Source organism: Molossus molossus, unplaced genomic scaffold, assembly GCF_014108415.1.
Source record: "Molossus molossus isolate mMolMol1 unplaced genomic scaffold, mMolMol1.p scaffold_m16_p_12, whole genome shotgun sequence".
NCBI lineage: Eukaryota > Metazoa > Chordata > Mammalia > Chiroptera > Molossidae > Molossus > Molossus molossus.
In genome coordinates, this window is record NW_023425347.1 from 94,746,553 (window position 1) to 94,765,588 (window position 19,036).

The following is a 19,036-nucleotide window of genomic DNA, read 5'->3' on the forward strand; positions in this document are numbered from 1 at the left end:
TTCAGGTAGAGTGGGAAGGAGAGAGAGGAAGAGAGAGAGAGAAACATCAGTGTGAAAGGGACACATCGAGTGGTCGCCACCCGCACGACCAACCAGGGCCGGGGACAAACTGCAACCGAAGTACGTGCCCTTAGCGGGAACCGAACCCGGGTCTCTCCGGACCGCAGGCCGACGCTCTAACCGCTGAGCCAAACCGGCCAGGGCGAATCTGTTTTTTTGTTTTTTTGTTTTTGTTTTCATCCTCACCCAAGGACATTTTTCCATTTTTTGTACAGATAGAGTGGGAGGGAGAGAGAGGAAGAGACAGAGAGAGAGAAATATCGATGTGAAAGGGACACATCAAGTGGCTGCCACCGCACGACCGACCAGGGCCGGGGACAAACTGCAACCGAGGTACGTGCCCTTAGCGGGAACCGAACCCGGGTCTCTCCGGACCGCAGGCCGACGCTCTAACCGCTGAGCCAAACCGGCCAGGGCGCCCCCCCCTCAGGTTCTTACCTCACACTTAGATTCCTGGGCCACGAATTTGGCCAGTGCCAGCTTCTCCATGGTGGCATCGGTCAGGATGCTGGGATAGGGTGGTTCCCGACAGCCCTTGATCATGGCTGACTTCAGTGAAGCCAAGAAGAACCTGCATAGGGAGTGGGGTTTGTTGTCAGAGGCCTGGGGGGCTCCACCTCTCAAACAGACAAGGCTTATTGCTGGGGGCTCCTGGCCTGCCTGGGTCACAGAAACTTGGGGGAAGGACCTGGCTGGAACCAGGGCTCAGGGCAGCGGGCGGGGCCATGATGTAACAGCAGTCCGTGGACATCTGATGGGGACTGGGAAAAAGCCTAACATTCCCAATGGGCAAGGGGCCTTGGGTTTTTTAAATATTTTTTTCTTTATTGATTTTAGAGAGAGGGGAAGGGAGAGGAGAGAGAGATAGAAGCAAAGATGAAAGAGAACATCAATTGGCTGCCTCCTGCACGCCGCCTACTGGGGATCGGGCCCACAACCTGGGCATGTGCCCTGACCGGGAATCGAACTGGTGACCCTTTTGGTGCATGGGTCGACGCTCAAACACTGAGCCACACCGGCCGGGCGGGCCTTGGGTTTAGACAGTGAGGGAAGACTGGACACGGGGATGCGGCTGGACTTGAACAGCAGTATGATCTTATCACATGCAGCTCGTGTGGGGCGGGGGCGGGGGCGGGATGCCACAGTCCAGCAGCAGTCGCCTGTGTTGACCACGAGTCAAACGGTCAGCATGCCTGTTCATCTTCCTGCCTCTCTGACTAGACCGAAGAGTCCAGAGGGAGCATGTCTGTTCACTTCGCATGACACGGCCACTGCCCAGCCCCGAGGGTGGGGAGCCCAGGGCACAGGCACGCCAGTGGCCAATGCCCTCTCCGGTGCAGGGGAAGGCGGGTGCGTCACTCACTCAGCCAGGGCCACGTCAGCCGTGTCCAGCAGAAACTGCTTCCTGCGGTTGGTGCACACCAGCCTCACCGTCTGCTGGTCCAGGCCCACCTGCCGGAAACCCCAGCTCACACGCACGCAGGGCTTGGCCGCTGCCCGGCGGAGGCAGCTGTGCCAGACCGAGAGCCAGCTGGGAGGGAGGACGCGCACCCTGGGTCTCCACCAGGCAGCGCTCCAGAGGGCTGGGCCCCACAGCAAACACGGACTGTGATGCCTGAACTCACCGACACGTAGTCAAGTTCACTGTAGGAAATGGCTTCTTCCACCAGGTATGGCTTCTCTGTGGCCCCTGGGAGAGGAGACCCCAATGCTTCTTACCCACAGGGGCCTCTTTGGCCTCCTCCTTTTTTCTTTTCTTTTTATCCTTACCCGAGGACATTTTTTGATATTTTGTTCATATAGAGTGGGGAGGGAGGGAGAGAGAGAGAAACATCGACGTGAAAGGGACACATCGAGTGGCTGCCACCCACACGACCCAACCAGGGCAGGGGACAAACTGCAACCGAGGTACGTGTCCTTAGCGGGAACCAAACCCGGGTCTCTCCAGACCAAAGGCCGACGCTCTAACCGCTGAGCCAAACCGGCCAGGGCTCCTGCCCCATTTTCTAAGACCTGGGCCCTCTCCCCAGAAGACCCATCTGTGCCCTGTGATCTGAAGGAGAATGACAGGGGTGCTCCTGGAGGGAGGCTCCAGGCTCAGGTCTTGGGGCTGCTGGGACTGCTGGCAACACCAAGGCATGCATTCTCATCACCACACCCAGGCAGCCGAGACGCCAGGGTGGGGAGGGGGCGGCAGGCACCTTTCCGGAGCAGGTAGACGTAGCAGTCTGTGAGCAGCACGTACAGCAGCTGCAGCGTGCCCTCCATGTGCCCCGTGCTCATCCGGATCATCTGCGGGGGGAGCAGACAGTCGGGTACCATGGCCCCTGCCTGGGCGGCGGGCAGCGGGCTTCCCCTTCCGCGTGGGCCCGCCCCTCCCCGCCCGGGCTCTCCTTCACTCCTCAGCTCCTGGGACTCACTTTGAAGAGCTGCTCTTCGTTTTCTCGAAACACATGGATCATCAGCAGGAGTAAGTGATTGTTGTCTACTCTGTGAGAGGGACAAGTGTGGGGAGGGTCAGGTGTCAGGCTGGGGCAGGGGTGGGGGAGGTGAGACAGGCAGAGAGGAGATGCACATACAGAGAGGTGATAGAGGCACCCGAGGCGGTACAGACATCCAGAGGTGGTACAGGCACCCAGAGGTGGTACAGGCACCCGGAGGTGGTACAGGCACCCAGAGGTGGTACAGGCACCCGGAGGCGGTTCAGACACCCAGAAGCAGTGCAGTTATAGTGGCTCTGCCCCCAACCAGGAGCCAAAATGAGGGAGGGGAAGCTCACAACCCTTCCTACCTCCCAGCCCAGGTTAGGTCTGGCGGGAGTTACACGGAGTTTATTTGGGGGACAGACACCGGTGGCCCTGCGTCAAGGACTGGGAGTGTCTCCTGCAAGCAGCACAGACAGCCTTGCTCACCTGAACTCTGCAGAGTGGGACATCTCAGAAGGGCTCCCCTGCCCCTCATCCACCCCAGAGTCCTCAGCGCTGCTCAGACACGGGCTGGGCTGGTCTCGCTTGAGCGGGCAAAGAGCCTCCTGGGTCCCAGGCTGCTGCTCAGCCACAAGCCCCTCACCGACTGGGGGCAACTGGGTCTCCAGTTCCTGGGTCTCTGGCTCCTGAGCCTCCTCCAGGGTGTCCTCTAGGAGTGGAGGCGCCTGTCCCTCTCCTCCTCCTCCCGCTTCTTCTTGGCCAGCAGCCGCAGGGCTACCAGGAACATGCAGCGGTTGGCTAGGCCCTGCAGGGTCATGGTTGCTGCCACCTGATGTAACAGTACTTGGACTCTCGACGGTAAAGCGGTAGAAGTCCATTGGGGCTGGAAGCCCCTCACTAAAGTCACAAAATGGCGGCCTCTCCGGGGTGTCCCCCGGAGAGCCGGTCCGAAAGGGCTGGTCGGGGGGCTCGATGTGGGAGCTCCAGGTGCGAGGGTCCAGCTGCCCGTTGAGCTGGTCGATGACCTTGCTCAGGGGCCGCCCCAAGCGCTCCATGGAGGTGTCCTTCATTTCAGGGATGAGCAGGCCCATCTGGCTGGGCTCGGAGCGCTCGCTGCTCTCAGCTGTGCTGCCGGGCCCCTCCCCCTTCTCCTGGGGGGAAGCAAAGGTGGTGTCTGGTGAGCCCCGCCCCAGGCCTGGGCTGCTGACCCGGCTGTCGCCGTCCCCGCTCCTGGCGCCGGCGTGCTGGACAGAGGCTGGGTGAAGAGGACTTGCTTCCTCGTCTGATCTGGTCTTCTTCTTCTTACCAGTTTTCTTTTTCTTGGTGACCCTGGGACAGAAATGATGGGAGAAATGAACATCTGAGCAGCACAGTACTGAGGGAAATTGATGGGTGGGGTCAAAGGAGGTGATCCTGGGTGCGTGACCTCTGAGGGCATGGCCAGAGCTTCAGTGCTGCTGGGCAGTGCTGGGTGCAGGGCCCTGGGCTGGGGCAGCGGCGGCTCAGGCCGATGGCTGGCAGAGGCAGGGACCAGCCTGAGGCGGCGCCGAGGGCAGCAGCCAGGGGGACCCCCGAGCAGGTCCGCCATGCAGCTGGCTGCGCTCCAGGCAAGAACAGACCATGGTTAGTCAGACCAATGGTGCCTCTACTCAGCCCTCCCCTAGGATGTGGGCAGTGGACCCTGAGCTGACCTCACTCCCCATCAGGTATCATCATGGGCAATTCAACCAGAAGTGTAGTCTTTTGGGCTCAAATTCTTGGCACCCACTCTTTGGTCCCAAATTGGCTGCAGTGGGCCTGGCTGAGTGACCCCAGGACTGAGCGGCTCAAGCTGCTCTGGACTCGAACCAGCCCGTGGAAGAGGGGCCCCATGCACTTCTCATTCAGAGCGAGAGTTTCAAGAGCAGGAGCCGGGAGGTCAGGGAGCCCGGGAGCTCCCCAACTGTCATCCGCCTCCACCTCCCCTTCCATGTTCCTGCTGATATGTCAAAGATACTTTTCCTGAACGAGCCATGCCGAACCCGAAGTAGTGCGCATCTCAGAAATGGTGCTTTAACGTCTAAGAACTCCCTTGGAACGCAGTCCGGTTTGCAGGGCTCTGTGGTCTGGGGTGGACTGGACAGATGCGCCCAGCCAGCCATGGCTGCTGCCTGCACCTCTGGTCTCCCAGGCCTGCTGTCTCCTCCCGCTCAAAGGACTACCAAGGAAGGGGGCGGTGCTTCGTCTCTGGGAAGATGCCAAACTACCCGTGTGGACTAAAAAGTGATGACAGAATGGTCACCAAGATGCTCCCCCCCCCCCCCCCCCACCGCTGACCTGATGACTTCGAGCTCTGTGCAGGTGTCTGGCAGCTCGGGGGTGTGGGACTCCTTCTCCTGAGAGGTGGCATGCACAGGGGTGGTGTCAGAGGAGGAGACGGTCTCCGCCTGGTCTTCATTGAAGGGGTTGTGGCGCTGGGTGGGACTCCTGGTGGACGCTTTGCTGCTGGTCAGGTCCGAGGCAGTGGAGCGAGGACCACTGACAGTGTCTGTGAGGTCTCCGTCTGGGAGGACAGGAAACAGGAGGCAGCCCAGCCCGTCAGACACCATCCGGGGACCCAGCCCCCAAAGCATGCCTTTTCTCATGAGGGAGGCAGGGGAGTTCCCCACAGGGAAGTCTGACTGGGGTGGCCCCGTTTCAAGAGTAGAAGCCCCAGCCCTACAGGACGTGGGGTTTGTGGTGTAAGCACAACTTGGAGGGGCCACGTCACCACCAGAAGCCCGGGAGCTACAGCGATTTGGGCAAATTTGATTCAGAGCTCCAGGCTGAAGCCCCTCGAGGACAGCGACCTTGGTGCCTGAAGAGGCCACACACCTCTCAGGTTGACCTGACAGCCCTCCCCCGGAGGGTGTGAGGGGCACCCAGCAGCCCCTTTAGCACAAGGCATTGGCAGGGCTGAGATACCCGAAGTCCTCTGAAGGGTCCCCCACAAAGGCAGATAAAAAGGAACAAGAAAGAACAGAGATCATAGAAAATGAGGGGTGCGGAGTGGAGCAGAGGCTGAGAGGGAGCCCCAGGGTGAGGAACGTGGAGCAGGACAGAGAAGGGGCCAGAGCACAGGAGAGGGGATGAGATGTGACGGGGACAAGAAAGGTGTGCAGAGTGGCTGTCCCCCAACAGTGCCTCGTGGGCCATTCAGTGGCTGCTTCTCTCCCTGACAACCCACCTGCACATTCCGGGGGGCAGGACCAGGTGCCCCATAAAGGCCTCACTGGCCCCCAGGCCCCCGAGGCTCTCCCCTTGGGTGGGGAGGAGGTGCTGGTCTACCTAAAGGATCCACCCCAGGTCACCGGAACAGGAAGTACCAGCAGGAAACAGCACCCGGGACATGTATCTGGTGGCAGGTGGGAGCTGCCCAAGCAGACTGAGGCCCGGCTGCTGGAACAGCCGGTGTGAGGGTCAACGGCTGGGTCACGGGCTGTTCACGCTCCATTACCACCCTATACACATCTTACGGGCCATTATCTGCCCAGGAGACATGGCAAGCATGTTCCCACCCTCAGCCTCGCCCGGGAGGGCCCAACTACTGTCAACGTCCTAGTGGAACTAGCAGCAGCTGTCTGCTGACACAGCATGTCACTGTCTTTTAATATAAGGACAAATGAGGGGCTGAAAGCGATCGTCAGTTCTGCCAGAAAAACACTAGCAATAGGTGGAGACTTTCTTCTCATGTCCTGGGACCACAGATGCAGAAAACCTTGCCCTTCGGTCTCAGAAAAGGTTCCTGCAAAGCCCACACATCTTGTTCTAGCCCCTGGAGACCTGCAGTTGTCAGGGGAGGAGTCCGAGAGGTGAGCGAGCAGACCACCGGACGTGGTGGGTGTCAAGGCTGGGGTACCTGCCCGTCCTGAAAGGAGCCAAGGACCACGGAACACCCACCCAACCCCCACCCCGGGGCCCAGACTTGGAGCTGCCCTCGTGTCCTGCTTCCCTCTGGGTCCAAGGAGAAGACCAGACCTTCCCAGGCAAGCAGTCGGGGCGGGCTCAGGACTTCTTTGGTGCTCAAGGAACTCGGAGGCAGGAGATCACTGCTGGGACAAATCTCACCCTGCCCTGGAGCCCAGCCGAGCAAGCAGTGTGACTGGGCTGTTAGGTCTCAGGCCACAGGGAGCTCTGCAGGGCTGCAGAGGGAGGTCAGGCCCTGCTTGTAAAGCAACTGCAGCAGGCACAAGTAGCTGGGTCAGGAGAGTGGTTAGTTGTTAGAACCAGAGGGGCAATGTCAATGCCGGCATGTCTGCTGCAAGAGAGGCTGAGAGGACACGTGATGTCGCGATGGAATTCTGGACGTCAAACTAACCTCAGCTAAGACGTGGGGCTCTGTGATGCCAGACGACGTAACTCATTTTCCCCAACGCCAACTTATTTCCCTCAAACTCAAGCAATTTCGTACGCCCATGCCTCGGGAAGAGATCACTGGTTGTCCATTACTCAGAGATCACGACCCTAATAACGAGGGGCCAGCTCTGGAGCCGTGGGGAGGTGCCTGTCTCTCCCCCTCCCAGAGGCTGGGCCCTCGCTCCACCCTGAGCGAAGCGGCCCAAAGGGCAAGAGGGTCTTTGACACAGGGTCTGCTTATGGCCTCAGATTTCAGGAGGAAGCATGAACCTTCTCCAAAACGTGCCTGTGCTCTGAGTGATCGCGGGAATGGAAGGAACAGCTTCTCGAATTTTCACAAGCCCAGAAGTGGGGGCAGGAAAACGCTCAAGCATTACTGCCGCCTAGTGGACGCCATGGGAGGGTGGACGGAGTTTATTTTCATTTATTTGCTTTGAAACATAAGAGAATCTCCCAGTAGGAAGTTTCATCTGTACAGGGGCAATTTCCCTTATTTGGACCTTAGTCTCTTTCAAAAATGTCTGAGAGGAAGCCACTAAGAATGGACTGAAGGAACCAAACCCTCTGCCTTTGCTGCTTGATGCTTCAGACACAGGAATGCATCTGACCTGCAGGAATTTCCACCCGCAGGTTCAAAGGCATCGCTCTCCGGAACGAGCCTCCGCTGGCCGGGTCAGGCCTCCAGGGCCCACATGCTGGCGGCTCCCCGCGCCCCAGCACACCGACCGGCACCTGGAAAGCAGTCGCTCAGTGACCCCACAGGGCCACTGCACAAGGGCAGCGGTCCTGCCCTGGGGATCTGCCTCGGGCTAAAGGTCACGCTCCCTCCTGCAGAATTCCATCTGTCAGAACACCAGCCTTGGCTTCATTACGATCATTGACATTATTACAAATAACGAGCTGATTTTGAATCATGCAGCAAGCTTGGCATGGAGACATAGCAAAAACAGGAGAAGAGGGTAAGAGCGGACTCTGTCCCACCTTCCCAGTCTGTGCTGGGTACAGACGGCACTGCTGGAAACACATCTCCAAAATCATAATCTACAGAAATGGGACAAAACTGAGGATTAGAAACAGGCCGGGGAGGGACAGGCGGGAGGGGCAATAGGGCGGGAGACATGGGAGAAAACAAGAGAGGAGAACATTAAACTTTCTACATGTTGTCTAACAACCCACCTCGGGGGACTTACTAGGACCCCAGTTGCCTCAGCTCAGGCACTGGCCCAGTGGCCTCTGACCCGCCAGGAAGACATCCGGTGGGGGGGGGGGGGCAGAGAGCCAGGTTCCGGCAGAGACCAGCACCCCTGCACCCGACCTTCTTTCTAGCCCGGGCCTTCCTTGCCTGCGGACCCAGCGGCTGAGATGGGGGCGCTGCTCCTTCGAGGCCCGTGGCTCTGGCTTCTCGGAGGCCGCCAGGGGCCCTGCCCTCCTTCGTCTTGCACAGGGAGCAAAGCAACCCTTGCTAACGGCAAGTCTGGCAGTAACGGCCCTCTCCCTGGGGCATGGCCCGTGGCACAGTTCGAAATAAAGAAAAAGGTCAGCGTTTCCATGCTGATGCAAGGCTGGGGAGCCCCTTCCCTGGGGGTGAGCTGGGGCTCAGGGATGAATCCACCTGGTTTCCCACAAGGGATGAAGATGGGAAACAGCCAGTTTGATAAAGAACACGGAGGCCTAACTTAGGGGTGGGGAACGTCCGGCCCCAGGGCTGCATAAGGCCCTCGAAATCAATCCCAGCTAACATCACTCACCTCACCAAATGAGTCTGGCTAAATACAGCAGGCTCATTTTTAAGTTGATAATTTTGTATGGCCCGGGAGTGATGTTATAAATATCCAAATGGCCCTTGGCAGGAAAAAGGTTCCCCACCCCTGATTAGGAACCAAGCTGTTCGATAAGTTTTTGGATCCAGACAGCAAAACGAGCTCCGGATGTGCCGGTTCTTTTTCAGGCTCGATGGGCTGGTGCAGTCGTCCTGCCACGAGCAGGCGAGCCCCAGACATGGCACGGACACGTGAGAACGGGGCAGGTGCCCGATACTCCGCAGCACCGGGCTCTCCTCTCTTCCCGTGGTTCCCTAGCTTTCCCCAGACTCTTTCGGCCTAGAGTCTGGGGTAGGACAACCTCCCCAGGGCAGGCAACCGCTCACCCCTGTGATCACAGGAAGTTTCCCGCTAATCCCGCCTCACTCAGAAAACTGCCCGGACATGCGACTGCAGCCTTCTGGAAGAGGGTTTGGCTTTTGTCTCCAGAGCCAGTTCTGTAGCCACCACAGGCACTCGGAGGACACAGGGAAGTGGCTGGCCCTGTGAAACTTCCATTTCTGCCGGACCAGAGCCAGCCAGGACAGACGTCACCCAGCCGGGTGCAGTGGCTCTGGGGTCAGGGTCACAGCCGAGGCCTGGCTCCTTTCCGCCTGGGGCCACTCACCCTCGCTGGACGGGGCGATGGCACTGTCGTCCCACTCCAGGTTGGTGGAGGTGACGGAGTTGAAGGAGTTGAGCGACAGGCTGTCCGAGCCATGGGCCGAGTTGGGAAGGCGGTCCTCAAAGTCCAGCAGGTACTGAGGTTTGTAGTAGTCAGGCATGTAGGGGGCCAAGTCTAAGTAAGGGGCGTCCTGGGAGAGAGGGGAAAGGCGGGTTTGGGCGGCGGGAGGCTCAGCTGGGAGTGCACGGGCCTGCCTGTCGCATCCTCCCCCTGCTAGCTTGTCTTTGGGAAACCAACGGGCTTACGGTACTAACTTCAGAAACAAGCTGCTGAAGGGAGTCCTGGAAGGGGTGTGGCTCCAAAGCTGGACGCAAAGCCGACAGAGATGACGGGCCCAACTTGACCTCTTCTAACCCCTCCTTGACCTCTTACTATTAGGTTGCACATTTCCCCTAATTCCCGCTCCTCTCCAGTAGCTAAGTTCCTTCTTAGCCAGGGCTCATGGGGCAGGGACCCAGGATCCGATTAGGACGGGGCAGCTGCATCCACCCAGAAGCCCGAGTCCCAGAGGCTCTGGGCCCCTTTGGCTGGTTCCCGGCGGCACCGTCTGTGACAACTCCAGGACCCCGGAGGCACGCGGATGAATTGCCTGGTCCGTCTCAAACACTCACGTCCTCGACATCAAGGAGAGGACCCCAGAAGTGTGGCTCTTCTCCCAGTTGGGACAGAGATAGGAAGGAGCCAGCTGAGCCAGGGAACCTGGCCTCGGTGCCAAGAGAGAATCACCCCCTGAATCACCACTCACTCCTCCTAACCCCGCCCTCACCTGCATAAACAAGGGTCGCTCAGGCCCGGTCAACCCAACCGGCTCCCTGAGAAGGACCTGAAAAATGACACCATGCCCCCCCCCACCAACTTGCAAAGCAGCGAGAGCCATGGTGTCTCACCAGGTCCAGGTCGAATCGAATGAACTCCAGCCCAGAAACCAAGGTCAGGAAGAGAGTCAGGTGATCGTGGCTGCAGACCAGGGCATTCCTGTGACACAAGATGGGGCGATGGTAATTCTGGGTCTGGTTACCAGTGTGGCCCTACCTCGCCAACACCTGGCTGTGTTGCAATGGGACATGTGATGTCCCCTTTCCCCGAGGGCACCCAGCCTGATGCAGCCGTCGTCCACCCCTTTCCAGCATTCTCCTAGTGCATCTGGGGCCACGCAGCACGCTACCGCCAGCGTCTTCAGCTCTGGGGCCTGCAGCATAAGGCCCATCTGGCTCTCAGCAGCTGCTATAAATACCCTGTTCCTGCAGCAACCCCAGCAAAGGTCGCACATTCTAGTCTGAGGCCCGGAGAGAGGATCAGGCAGAGGCAGGGCACCAGACTGCTAAACACGAGCCAGCTGGACCACCAGCACGCTGGCAAAAGCTGCCACGGGCACGGCTGACGGCCCGGTGGCGGTCACTGATATGTCCTCGGCATACAGCGCCAGGCTGGGCCTCCGATGTGGCATACCATGGTGTCTGCACGTGACAAGAGTCTTTGGGACGCGGCTCAAGGGCAGCTCTGGGGCCCCAAGAGACAGACCAGACACTCACTTGACGTAGTACTTATGCAGCAGCCCCAGGTTCTCCTGGAACAGCCGCAGGTAGCTCTCCAGGGAGTTCTCGTTGAGGGCCAGGTACAGCCAGGCCCGGCCTGCAACAAGGGCAGGAGTCACTGGAGGGAAGGTTGGTCAGGGTGTGGCGTTTTTGCCAAACAAGGGCAGGAGGGAAAGAAAGAGCCGCTGAGGGGACCATGCGTTCCAACAGCCTTGCCTCCTATTGGGGTGCCACCACCCCTGAAGTCTTTATTTTCCCACTCAGCCCCCAGCCTGTGGCTGCCCAGGGAGCTCTGATAAAGAGGGCAGATCGCCAACTTTGGCTGGGCTGACAAATGCAAGGATTCTGCACGATCCCGCAGGCTAACACTGATCCTCGCTCAGGGAGGGAAGCGAGACACATGTGCTCGGGCTGGGATTCGCTCGGAGTCTGGTTCTCTTCACCCCATCACTCCCCTTCACCCCGCCCACGGTGCTCCAACAAACTGCCAAGTGCAGAGGGAAGAGAGGCTTCGTGGGAGGCACTGGCACCTGCGCCCGAGCTACCCACAGGGAGGGCGGAGTTGGCCTTTCCCAGCGTCCACCGGGTACTACTCACTGCGCCCCAGGTTGGTGGCCACGTGCTGCAGCACCTCGATCTGTTTGATGGCCTCTCTCCGGGTGAAGTGCACCACGAGCACCCAGTAGCCCGACGAGAGGTCTTGCAGTCTGAGAAAACAGGACAGGAGCTGCTCTAGCTGAACAGGGCTCCCCGGGGAGATGCCGTCGCTGGTCCACCGGCTGTGTCAGTGGTGAGCTCAAGGCCGAAAGCAATGGGTGCCCAGCGGGACCTGCAGGCAACAGCGCGCCTTCGCCCCGTCACTGCAGCTGCTGCCAGCTCTCTCCCCCGTCACTTATGCCTGCTCAGGGACATTTCACCCGTGTAACTACGGCCAGCCTGCGGCTCTGCCAAGGGCAGGGAGAAACTGCAGGCGGACGAGGCCGGGGCCTGCTCTCTGGAGGCCCTGCAGCCGCGGCCGTGCCGGGCGGTGCCCACCGTCCCCTCTCCAGACGCTCACAGCTCACCCATACAGCAGGGCGTGGTCCAAGTGCTCACACAGACGCTGCAGGACCTTGTCGTGGTTCCGGATGGCAGGGGTCTCGTCTTCACACGCAGCAAAGTAGCTCTGCAGCTGCAGGGGGAAAACCACACACGCCAAATTAGACATGGACAAAGAGGAGGGCTGCAGAAGTCCTGGAATCGAGAAGGTTGCTGAGAAAAATGGTCAAATGACACATTCGTGGTGACCGACTCAGGAACCCACCTCAAACTGCCCGCACCTCAGGGTCCAGGGACCAAGGCTGTATCCTTACAGCTCGGGGCCCCAACAGGTGCCCCGTAAGTGCTTTGCACAATGACAGCTGGCGAGGTGGTCACCGTCCATGCGGAGGCCTCAGGTGGCACCAGGCTTCCAGCCAGGGTCCCCAAGCTACACAACCCCAGGGGCACAGCCTAGAGTGTTACGTAAATGAGCCCCAGCGCCCAGTGTAAACGCCCCACCCGCGGATTGTGCAACACGGTGGCCCTGCTTCAAGCTGCTTCTCTGGACAAACTACGGGCTGATGGGCTGGGGGAGCTGGGGGGCAGCTGCTCTGACAGTCTTCTTGCAAGAAGCTGATGTGAGACACTGGGTTTGCCTGAGGAACCTGACAAGGCTGGATATAGACCTGGGTACATGCCAGGCTCATGTCAAGCCCTAAACCAAGGACCCTGTTCTCAGGCTGGTCTGGTAAAGATGTGGACAGCGGGCGAGATCAATGCCGCTCGGAGCAAGCCCGCCCGGCTGAGTTCAGGCAAAGAAGCCCAGACGCTGGGGCTGCACCTGGTGAGCAGGGGCGCCTTTCAAGTAAAACCCTAGGGGAAGTCTTTCCGCCTTCAGTTCAGCCACACTCTGGTCTGCTGCCGCCCTTCCCGCGGCCAGAGGGGCAGGGACACAACAAAAGAGCACCCATCCCTGTACACTCATCTCGGGATTAAGCTCTTGGCGCTGGACAAACGTGTTTTCAAGCGTTTCCTGAAGCCCTGGTGGAGACAGGCAGCAGCAGGCGAGATGCAGCAACCACAGCGACTCACACGCGCGCCGGAGAGGGGCCAGCCACTCGCCCCCCGCAGAAACAGCCTCTCTTCTCTGTGGGTCAGGCAGGCCTGGCCAGGGCGGACCTCAGCCCCTGGGGTCTGTCCTGCCTCCTGAGAAGCAGGCAGCAGAGCCCCAGGAGGAGTGGTTTCCAGGACCCAGGACGGGAAGGAAGAGCAGTGTGAAAACCACTCGCTCCCTCCCGCGCAGCAACGGCTGGAAGTCTTCCCATCCACTTGGCTACCGAGAACCACAGCGCCAGTGGCGGGGCTGGGGTGTGTGTGTGTGTGTGTGTGTGTGTGTGTGTGAGAGAGAGAGAGAGAATCCAAGGAAATGTGAGATCAGAGAGGCTTAGATGTTAGTGTTAGAAAGATCTTCAGAGATCTAGTGTCATTCCCTGACTCAAAGGGCAAAATGGGCTTCTTCATTTTCTTCATTACAGAAGTAGCCATACCCACCATCACACTTGAAAACATGGAAAAGTTTAAAATGTTTAAAAAAAAATCCTCACCCAAGGACATTTTTCAATTTATCTTCAGATACGGAGGGAGGGAGGGAAGAGACAGAAATATGGATGTGAGAGAGACACATCAACTGGTTGCCTTCTGCACGACCCCGATCAGGGCCAGGGCCAATCCGTAACCGAGGTACGAACCCGTAACTCATTGGTCCAAGGGCTGACGCTCTAGCCACTGAGCCCAACCAGCCAGGGCAAGTTTAAAATATTTCTTTCTTTCTTTTTAAGCAGAGAAGGTGGCTAAAGCCAGTGGAAGTTGTCCTTCACTATGATTTTCAGCTGAGTGAGGGAGCCACGGCTGGAAGGCAGACTCCTTTCTCAGGCTGGTACCTCAAGCCCTGGCTGGCTTGGCTCAGCAGTTAGTGTCAGCCCTCAGACCGAAGGGTCTCGGGTTCGATTCCCAGCCCCAGTCTGGGTCGTGTGGGAGGCAACCAATCAATGTCTGTCTGTCTGTCTGTCTCTCCCCCTTCCACTCTATCTAAAAATCAATGGAAAAATATCTGTGGGTGAGGATTAATAACAATAAAAAAAGATACCTTAAAAAAATTATTCCTGAGCCAGTTGCTGTGGAGCTGGGCTGGAGGTGGGAAGGGGGGGGTCCTGTCAGAGGGGCCTGTCTGCTCCCCTGGCTCCCAGTGACGAGGGAGACTAGGCTAGGGTCTAGGGAAGGAACAGAAGGTGACAACCATGCCTCTGCTTCAGCGAAGGTACCAGAATACATGGACTTCCCACCTGTTATTTTGGGAACAGTATGGGCCTTTCCACTGACTAATGTAGGCAAGCTATAAATACAATGATTTCCTGGACCTTTGTTCTTATATTTATGTGCATTTTAAATCAAGCCAACCCCACGTGCTAGTGATTTGCAGCTTATTATCTTTTCTACTAAAGCAAGAAAAGAATCCTTGGCTCACACATTAGCATGACCTCTGTGTCCCGGCAGAGCTCGGCATGTTTTATTCTAATAAATAAAGTACTTTCTTCACAGTAAAAATAATAATAAAAAAAATTCCAGAAACAACATTTGCTCATCATAAAAATACAAGTGATATGGAAGCGAATGTAAATATAAAAACCTCCTGCTCCTGAAAGTTGCTGTTTCTTAACAATACATCAAGTGCATATTTCTGTATCATTACATGCAGATCCACTATATTCTTTTTTTTTTTTTTTGAGAGAGAGAGAGAAACATCGATCAGCTGCCTCCCGTACACACTCCGATCAAGCCCACAACCTGGGCATGTACCAGGAATCGAACTGATGACCTTTAGGTGCACAGGATGATGTTCAACCAACTGAGCCACACCGGCCAGGGCCACTCCATCCATGTTCATAGCCACACTGTATTCTAAGATGTGAGGTACTGTGCCCTAACCAGGTTAGATATGGCTACTGTCTCCAATTCTTTGATATTACACAAAATATTGCAACAAACGTGGGTGGATGCCTGTGTGGGTATTTCTGCACCGTGAGTGCTTGGAGTAGAACCGCAGAGCTAAAGAACATGAATATTTACAACTTGGCTGGAACCGGCCATCCGCCTTTCTGAAAGGTTGGGTCAGTTTACACTCCTACCATGCTGGCCAACACCGGATTTAATTCATCTAATTTTTGCCAGTCCCAGTGGTGAAGAACAGTACTTAATTGTTTTAAATTGTACTTCTTTGATCACAAATGCAGTTCAACATCTTTATTAGCCATTTGAATGTAATATTTCTGTGAATTACCTATTCATAACCTCTGCCTGATCTTCTGGCTGCTTGTGTTTTCTTATTTGCTGCAGCTCTGTATTCGTTAAGAATTTAATCCTGTTTGTTACAATGTTTTTTTGCTTTTGGGTAGAACAAGTCTACCCCACCCCCCAAATTCATTTTCAAAACTGTTTTGACCATTCTGGTACATTCTTTAGAATCAAATTTCATTACAATTCCCCTTTGGATATGGAATAGAGATATACTGAATCCAGAGATTATTTGTGGGGAGAAATGGTACTTTTGTAATACAGTACTAAGTCTTCCTATCCAGGAACATGGAATTCTCTCCCTCCCCCCCCTCCCCCCCCATTTATACAAGTTTTCTTCTATATCCTTTGGTAAGTTTTTCTTTTTTTTAATGTTTTATTTATTTTTTTAGAGAGAGGGGAAGGGAGAGAGAGAGAGAAACATCGACTGGCTGCCTCCTACACGCCCCCCACTGGGGATCGAGCCCACAATCCAGGCATGTGCTTTGCCTGGGAATCGAACCGGGACCTCTCAGTCCATGGGACAACACTCAACTCACTAAGCCACACCAGCTGGACTCCTTTGGTAAGTTTTTTTTAAAATGAGGGCCCATAATCTTCATTTTATTTTATTAAAAAAAATTTTTTTTTGTTATTGATTTTAGAGAGAGAAGAAGGGAGAGGGAGAGAGAGATAGAAACACTGATGAGAGAGAACATCGACTGGCCGCCTCCTGCACGCCCCCCACTGGGGATCGGGCCCACAACCTGGGCGTGTGCCCTGACCGAGAACCAAACCGGCGACCTCCTGGTGCACGGATCGACGCTCAACCACTGAGCCACACCGGCCAGGGCTTTATTTTACTTTTTAAAATATGTTTTTATTGATTTTATGGAAAGGAAAGGAGAGGGAGAGACTGAAACATCAATGAGAGAGAATCAACTGGCTGCCTCTTGCAAGTCCCCTACTGAAGACTGACACCCACAGCCCAGGCATGTGCCCTGCCCTGGAATAGAACCAGTGAACTCCTGGTGCATAGGATGGTGCCCAACCAATTGAGACACACTGGCCAGGCTCCTTTGGTAACATTTACAGCTTTCTTTACATAGGTCTTGTACATTTATTTCCAGGTGGGTTGCATACACACACATACACACAGACACACAGTATTGTGAATTAGGCAGCAGTCTGCAACCGGGAAACAATTCATGTAAAAAGTCTAATAGAAAGATAGAAAGGGGGTATAACATGGTAGTGCAGAGTGGGGGCTCTGGCAGGGGTCACGGGTGCAAAGCCTGGCTCTGCTACAAGAGTTGAGCACCTTTAGCAAATTACTTAACCTTCATTTTAAAAATGGGTTAACCCTCTAACTCTCGTCTGGAAAATGGGTTACAACTCTCCATTTAGCAGCCACTAATTTTTTTTCCCTTTATTGATTAGAGAGAGAGAGGAAGAGAGAGGGAGAGAGAGATGGAAACATCGATGAGAGAGAACATCAACTGGCCGCCTCCTGCATGCCCCCCTCGGGGACTGGGCCCACAACCTGGGCATGTGTCCAGACCAGGAATCGAACTGGCGACCTCTCGGTGCATGGGTCAATGCTCAACCAACCACTGAGCCATACCGGCTGGACCAGTAGCCACTAATTATATGTAACTATTTAAATTTAAATTAATTAAAATAAAATGAAAAGAAAATTAAATTCTTCAGTTGCACAAGCCACCTTTCAAATGCTCAGAGGCCACACGTGGCTGGTGGACACCACATTGGACAGAGCAGATACAGAACATCCCACCACTACAGAAAGTTCCACTGAACCGTGCCGGTGTGGAGGAGCAAATGACATAAACTGCGTAAAAGGCTTGGCACAGGGTCCTGGTAGACAGCAAGTGCTACATAAACATTAATCACGATTATTAGGAATTATGAGCCCACAGTCTTTGTCAAACCAACGACACAGCACTTGGTTAAACATAAATAAACTCAGGTACCAAGAAGACAGGATGGTGTACTCTGCTCTCAAGGACTGACCTTCTGTTCGCTAGTTCCCTAGCATGTGGTTCCAAAGCCTGTTTTCTAACCACTCTTACAGCAGGCTGAAAGAAGTTTCCATTTTCTCAGGGGACAGGGAGATTCTGAATCAATGCTCCAACTTAGCATAGTTCTTGAGAGGGGCAGGAAGAATGGGAATGTCTGTGGAAGGATGGCAGAACTTCAGGAGCTGTCGACAGCCTGATCCTGCCTGGGGAGCTGATCCGCGCAGCAGGACAGAAGGGTAAACAGCAGAGCTATTCAGCAGGTAGCGCTTACTGCACCAGCAAGAGCCCCAGGCTCTGCGAGCCCCAGGCTCTGCGGAAACAAGGAGTGGAAGGAACGCGGACACTAAATGAGGGCTCCTGAGCAGCAGGAGCAACGGAACGAGCATCGTGACCCTCACTCACCCTGGGAGCAATCACCAACTTTTATCCTAGTGTTCGATGACATACAGTGCCTCCTGCTAGAGCTAAATCCGCTATAATTAGAGCCATCATTAATTTTTTAAAATGTTTTATTGATTTTTTTTTTTTTTTTAGAGAGAGAGAGGAAGGGAGAGGGAGAGGGAGATAGAAACATCAATGAGAAAGAACATCAATTGGCCGCCTCCTGCATGCCCCCCACTGGGGATCAAGCCCACAACCTGGGCATGTGCCCTGACCAGGAATCGAACCGGGACCTCTCAGTCCATGGAACGACACTCAATTCACCAGCTGGGTAGAATCATCATTTATTTATTTTTATTTTTTACAGGTTTAAAAAAATTTTTTTCTTTGTTGATTTTAGAGGGAGAGGGAGACAGAGATAGAAACATCAATGAGAGAGAGCATCAATTGGCTGCCTCCTTCATGCCCCCCACTGGGGATTTGGCCCACAATGTGGGCATGTGCTTTGACCAGGAATTGAACCTGCAACCTCTTGGTGCATGGGTCGACGCTCAACCACTGAGCCACACCAGCCGGGCAAGTCATCATTTACTGAATGCTTGTTAGGGACACTAGGAAGGCGGCAGAGTGGCTAAGAGTGTGGATTCCAGGGTCACACAACTTAGATCTGAATGTGGGCTCTGCTACTCACTCACAGAATGACCTTGGACAAGTTATTTAACTCCTCTAAACTCGGTTCCCTCATCTGTAAAATGGGCTTAGTAATAATACCCTCCCCATAGGTTGTTGTGAGGGTTCAAATACTCTTTATATCATGGCAAAGTGCATAATACCTTGAAAACACTTAATAAATGTTAGCAGCTGTGATGATGACTCACTTTACAAATACTATTTAAACTAATCATCACAGCACTCCCATGAAATAGGTCACAGAGCTAGTAAGTGGTAGAACCTGATTTTGAAATCTTTTCATCTAAGCTGGGTTCAAGATCCCTGAATGAATAATATATATAAAATGTTATACTCTGCAGTCCCCTCTCGTACAAGTCACAGGAACTGAAAAGCGACATCGTAAGAAGCCTGCCCATGACTCTCCCTCCTTTTGCCTCATGCTGACAGCTCCCCAGGGAGGATGTGTATGGCTTGGTTAACACGAGGAGGAGCTGCCCCCACTTCTGGGAAGAAATCCACCCTGCTGACCAGACTGCCAAGTAGTTCTGAGCGTGTCCTTTCTGTCCATGTAGATTTGGGGTAAAGGCAGAACATTTCGGAGCAGGGGTCGGCAAACTATGGCCAGTGGGTCCACCGCCCATTTTTGTAAATAAAGTTTTATTGGAACACAGCCACGCTCATCTGTTTGGTATTTTCTTCAGCTGCTTTTGGGCTA

At 55.2% G+C, this 19,036-nt stretch overlaps 1 protein-coding gene across 3 annotated transcripts in view; it reads right to left on the reverse strand.

The window, feature by feature from the left end:
- The window catches only part of PLEKHM2 (pleckstrin homology and RUN domain containing M2), a 40,713-nt gene that overhangs the window by 5,218 nt on the left and 16,459 nt on the right, over positions 1–19,036 (reverse strand). For 2 of the 3 annotated variants that reach the window (XM_036256915.1, XM_036256917.1), the window contains exons 2-14: positions 11,944–12,050; positions 11,477–11,586; positions 10,877–10,976; positions 10,232–10,319; positions 9,288–9,474; positions 7,842–7,901; positions 4,803–5,028; positions 2,973–3,815; positions 2,481–2,550; positions 2,262–2,352; positions 1,686–1,750; positions 1,424–1,512; positions 499–631 (exon numbers count right to left, since the gene is read on the reverse strand). In XM_036256915.1, the coding sequence (XP_036112808.1) occupies positions 499–631; positions 1,424–1,512; positions 1,686–1,750; positions 2,262–2,352; positions 2,481–2,550; positions 2,973–3,815; positions 4,803–5,028; positions 7,842–7,901; positions 9,288–9,474; positions 10,232–10,319; positions 10,877–10,976; positions 11,477–11,586; positions 11,944–12,050 (2,169 nt within the window). The remainder of the gene's footprint in view (positions 1–498; positions 632–1,423; positions 1,513–1,685; positions 1,751–2,261; positions 2,353–2,480; positions 2,551–2,972; positions 3,816–4,802; positions 5,029–7,841; positions 7,902–9,287; positions 9,475–10,231; positions 10,320–10,876; positions 10,977–11,476; positions 11,587–11,943; positions 12,051–19,036) is intronic. The other variant, XM_036256916.1, reaches the window with a different exon arrangement.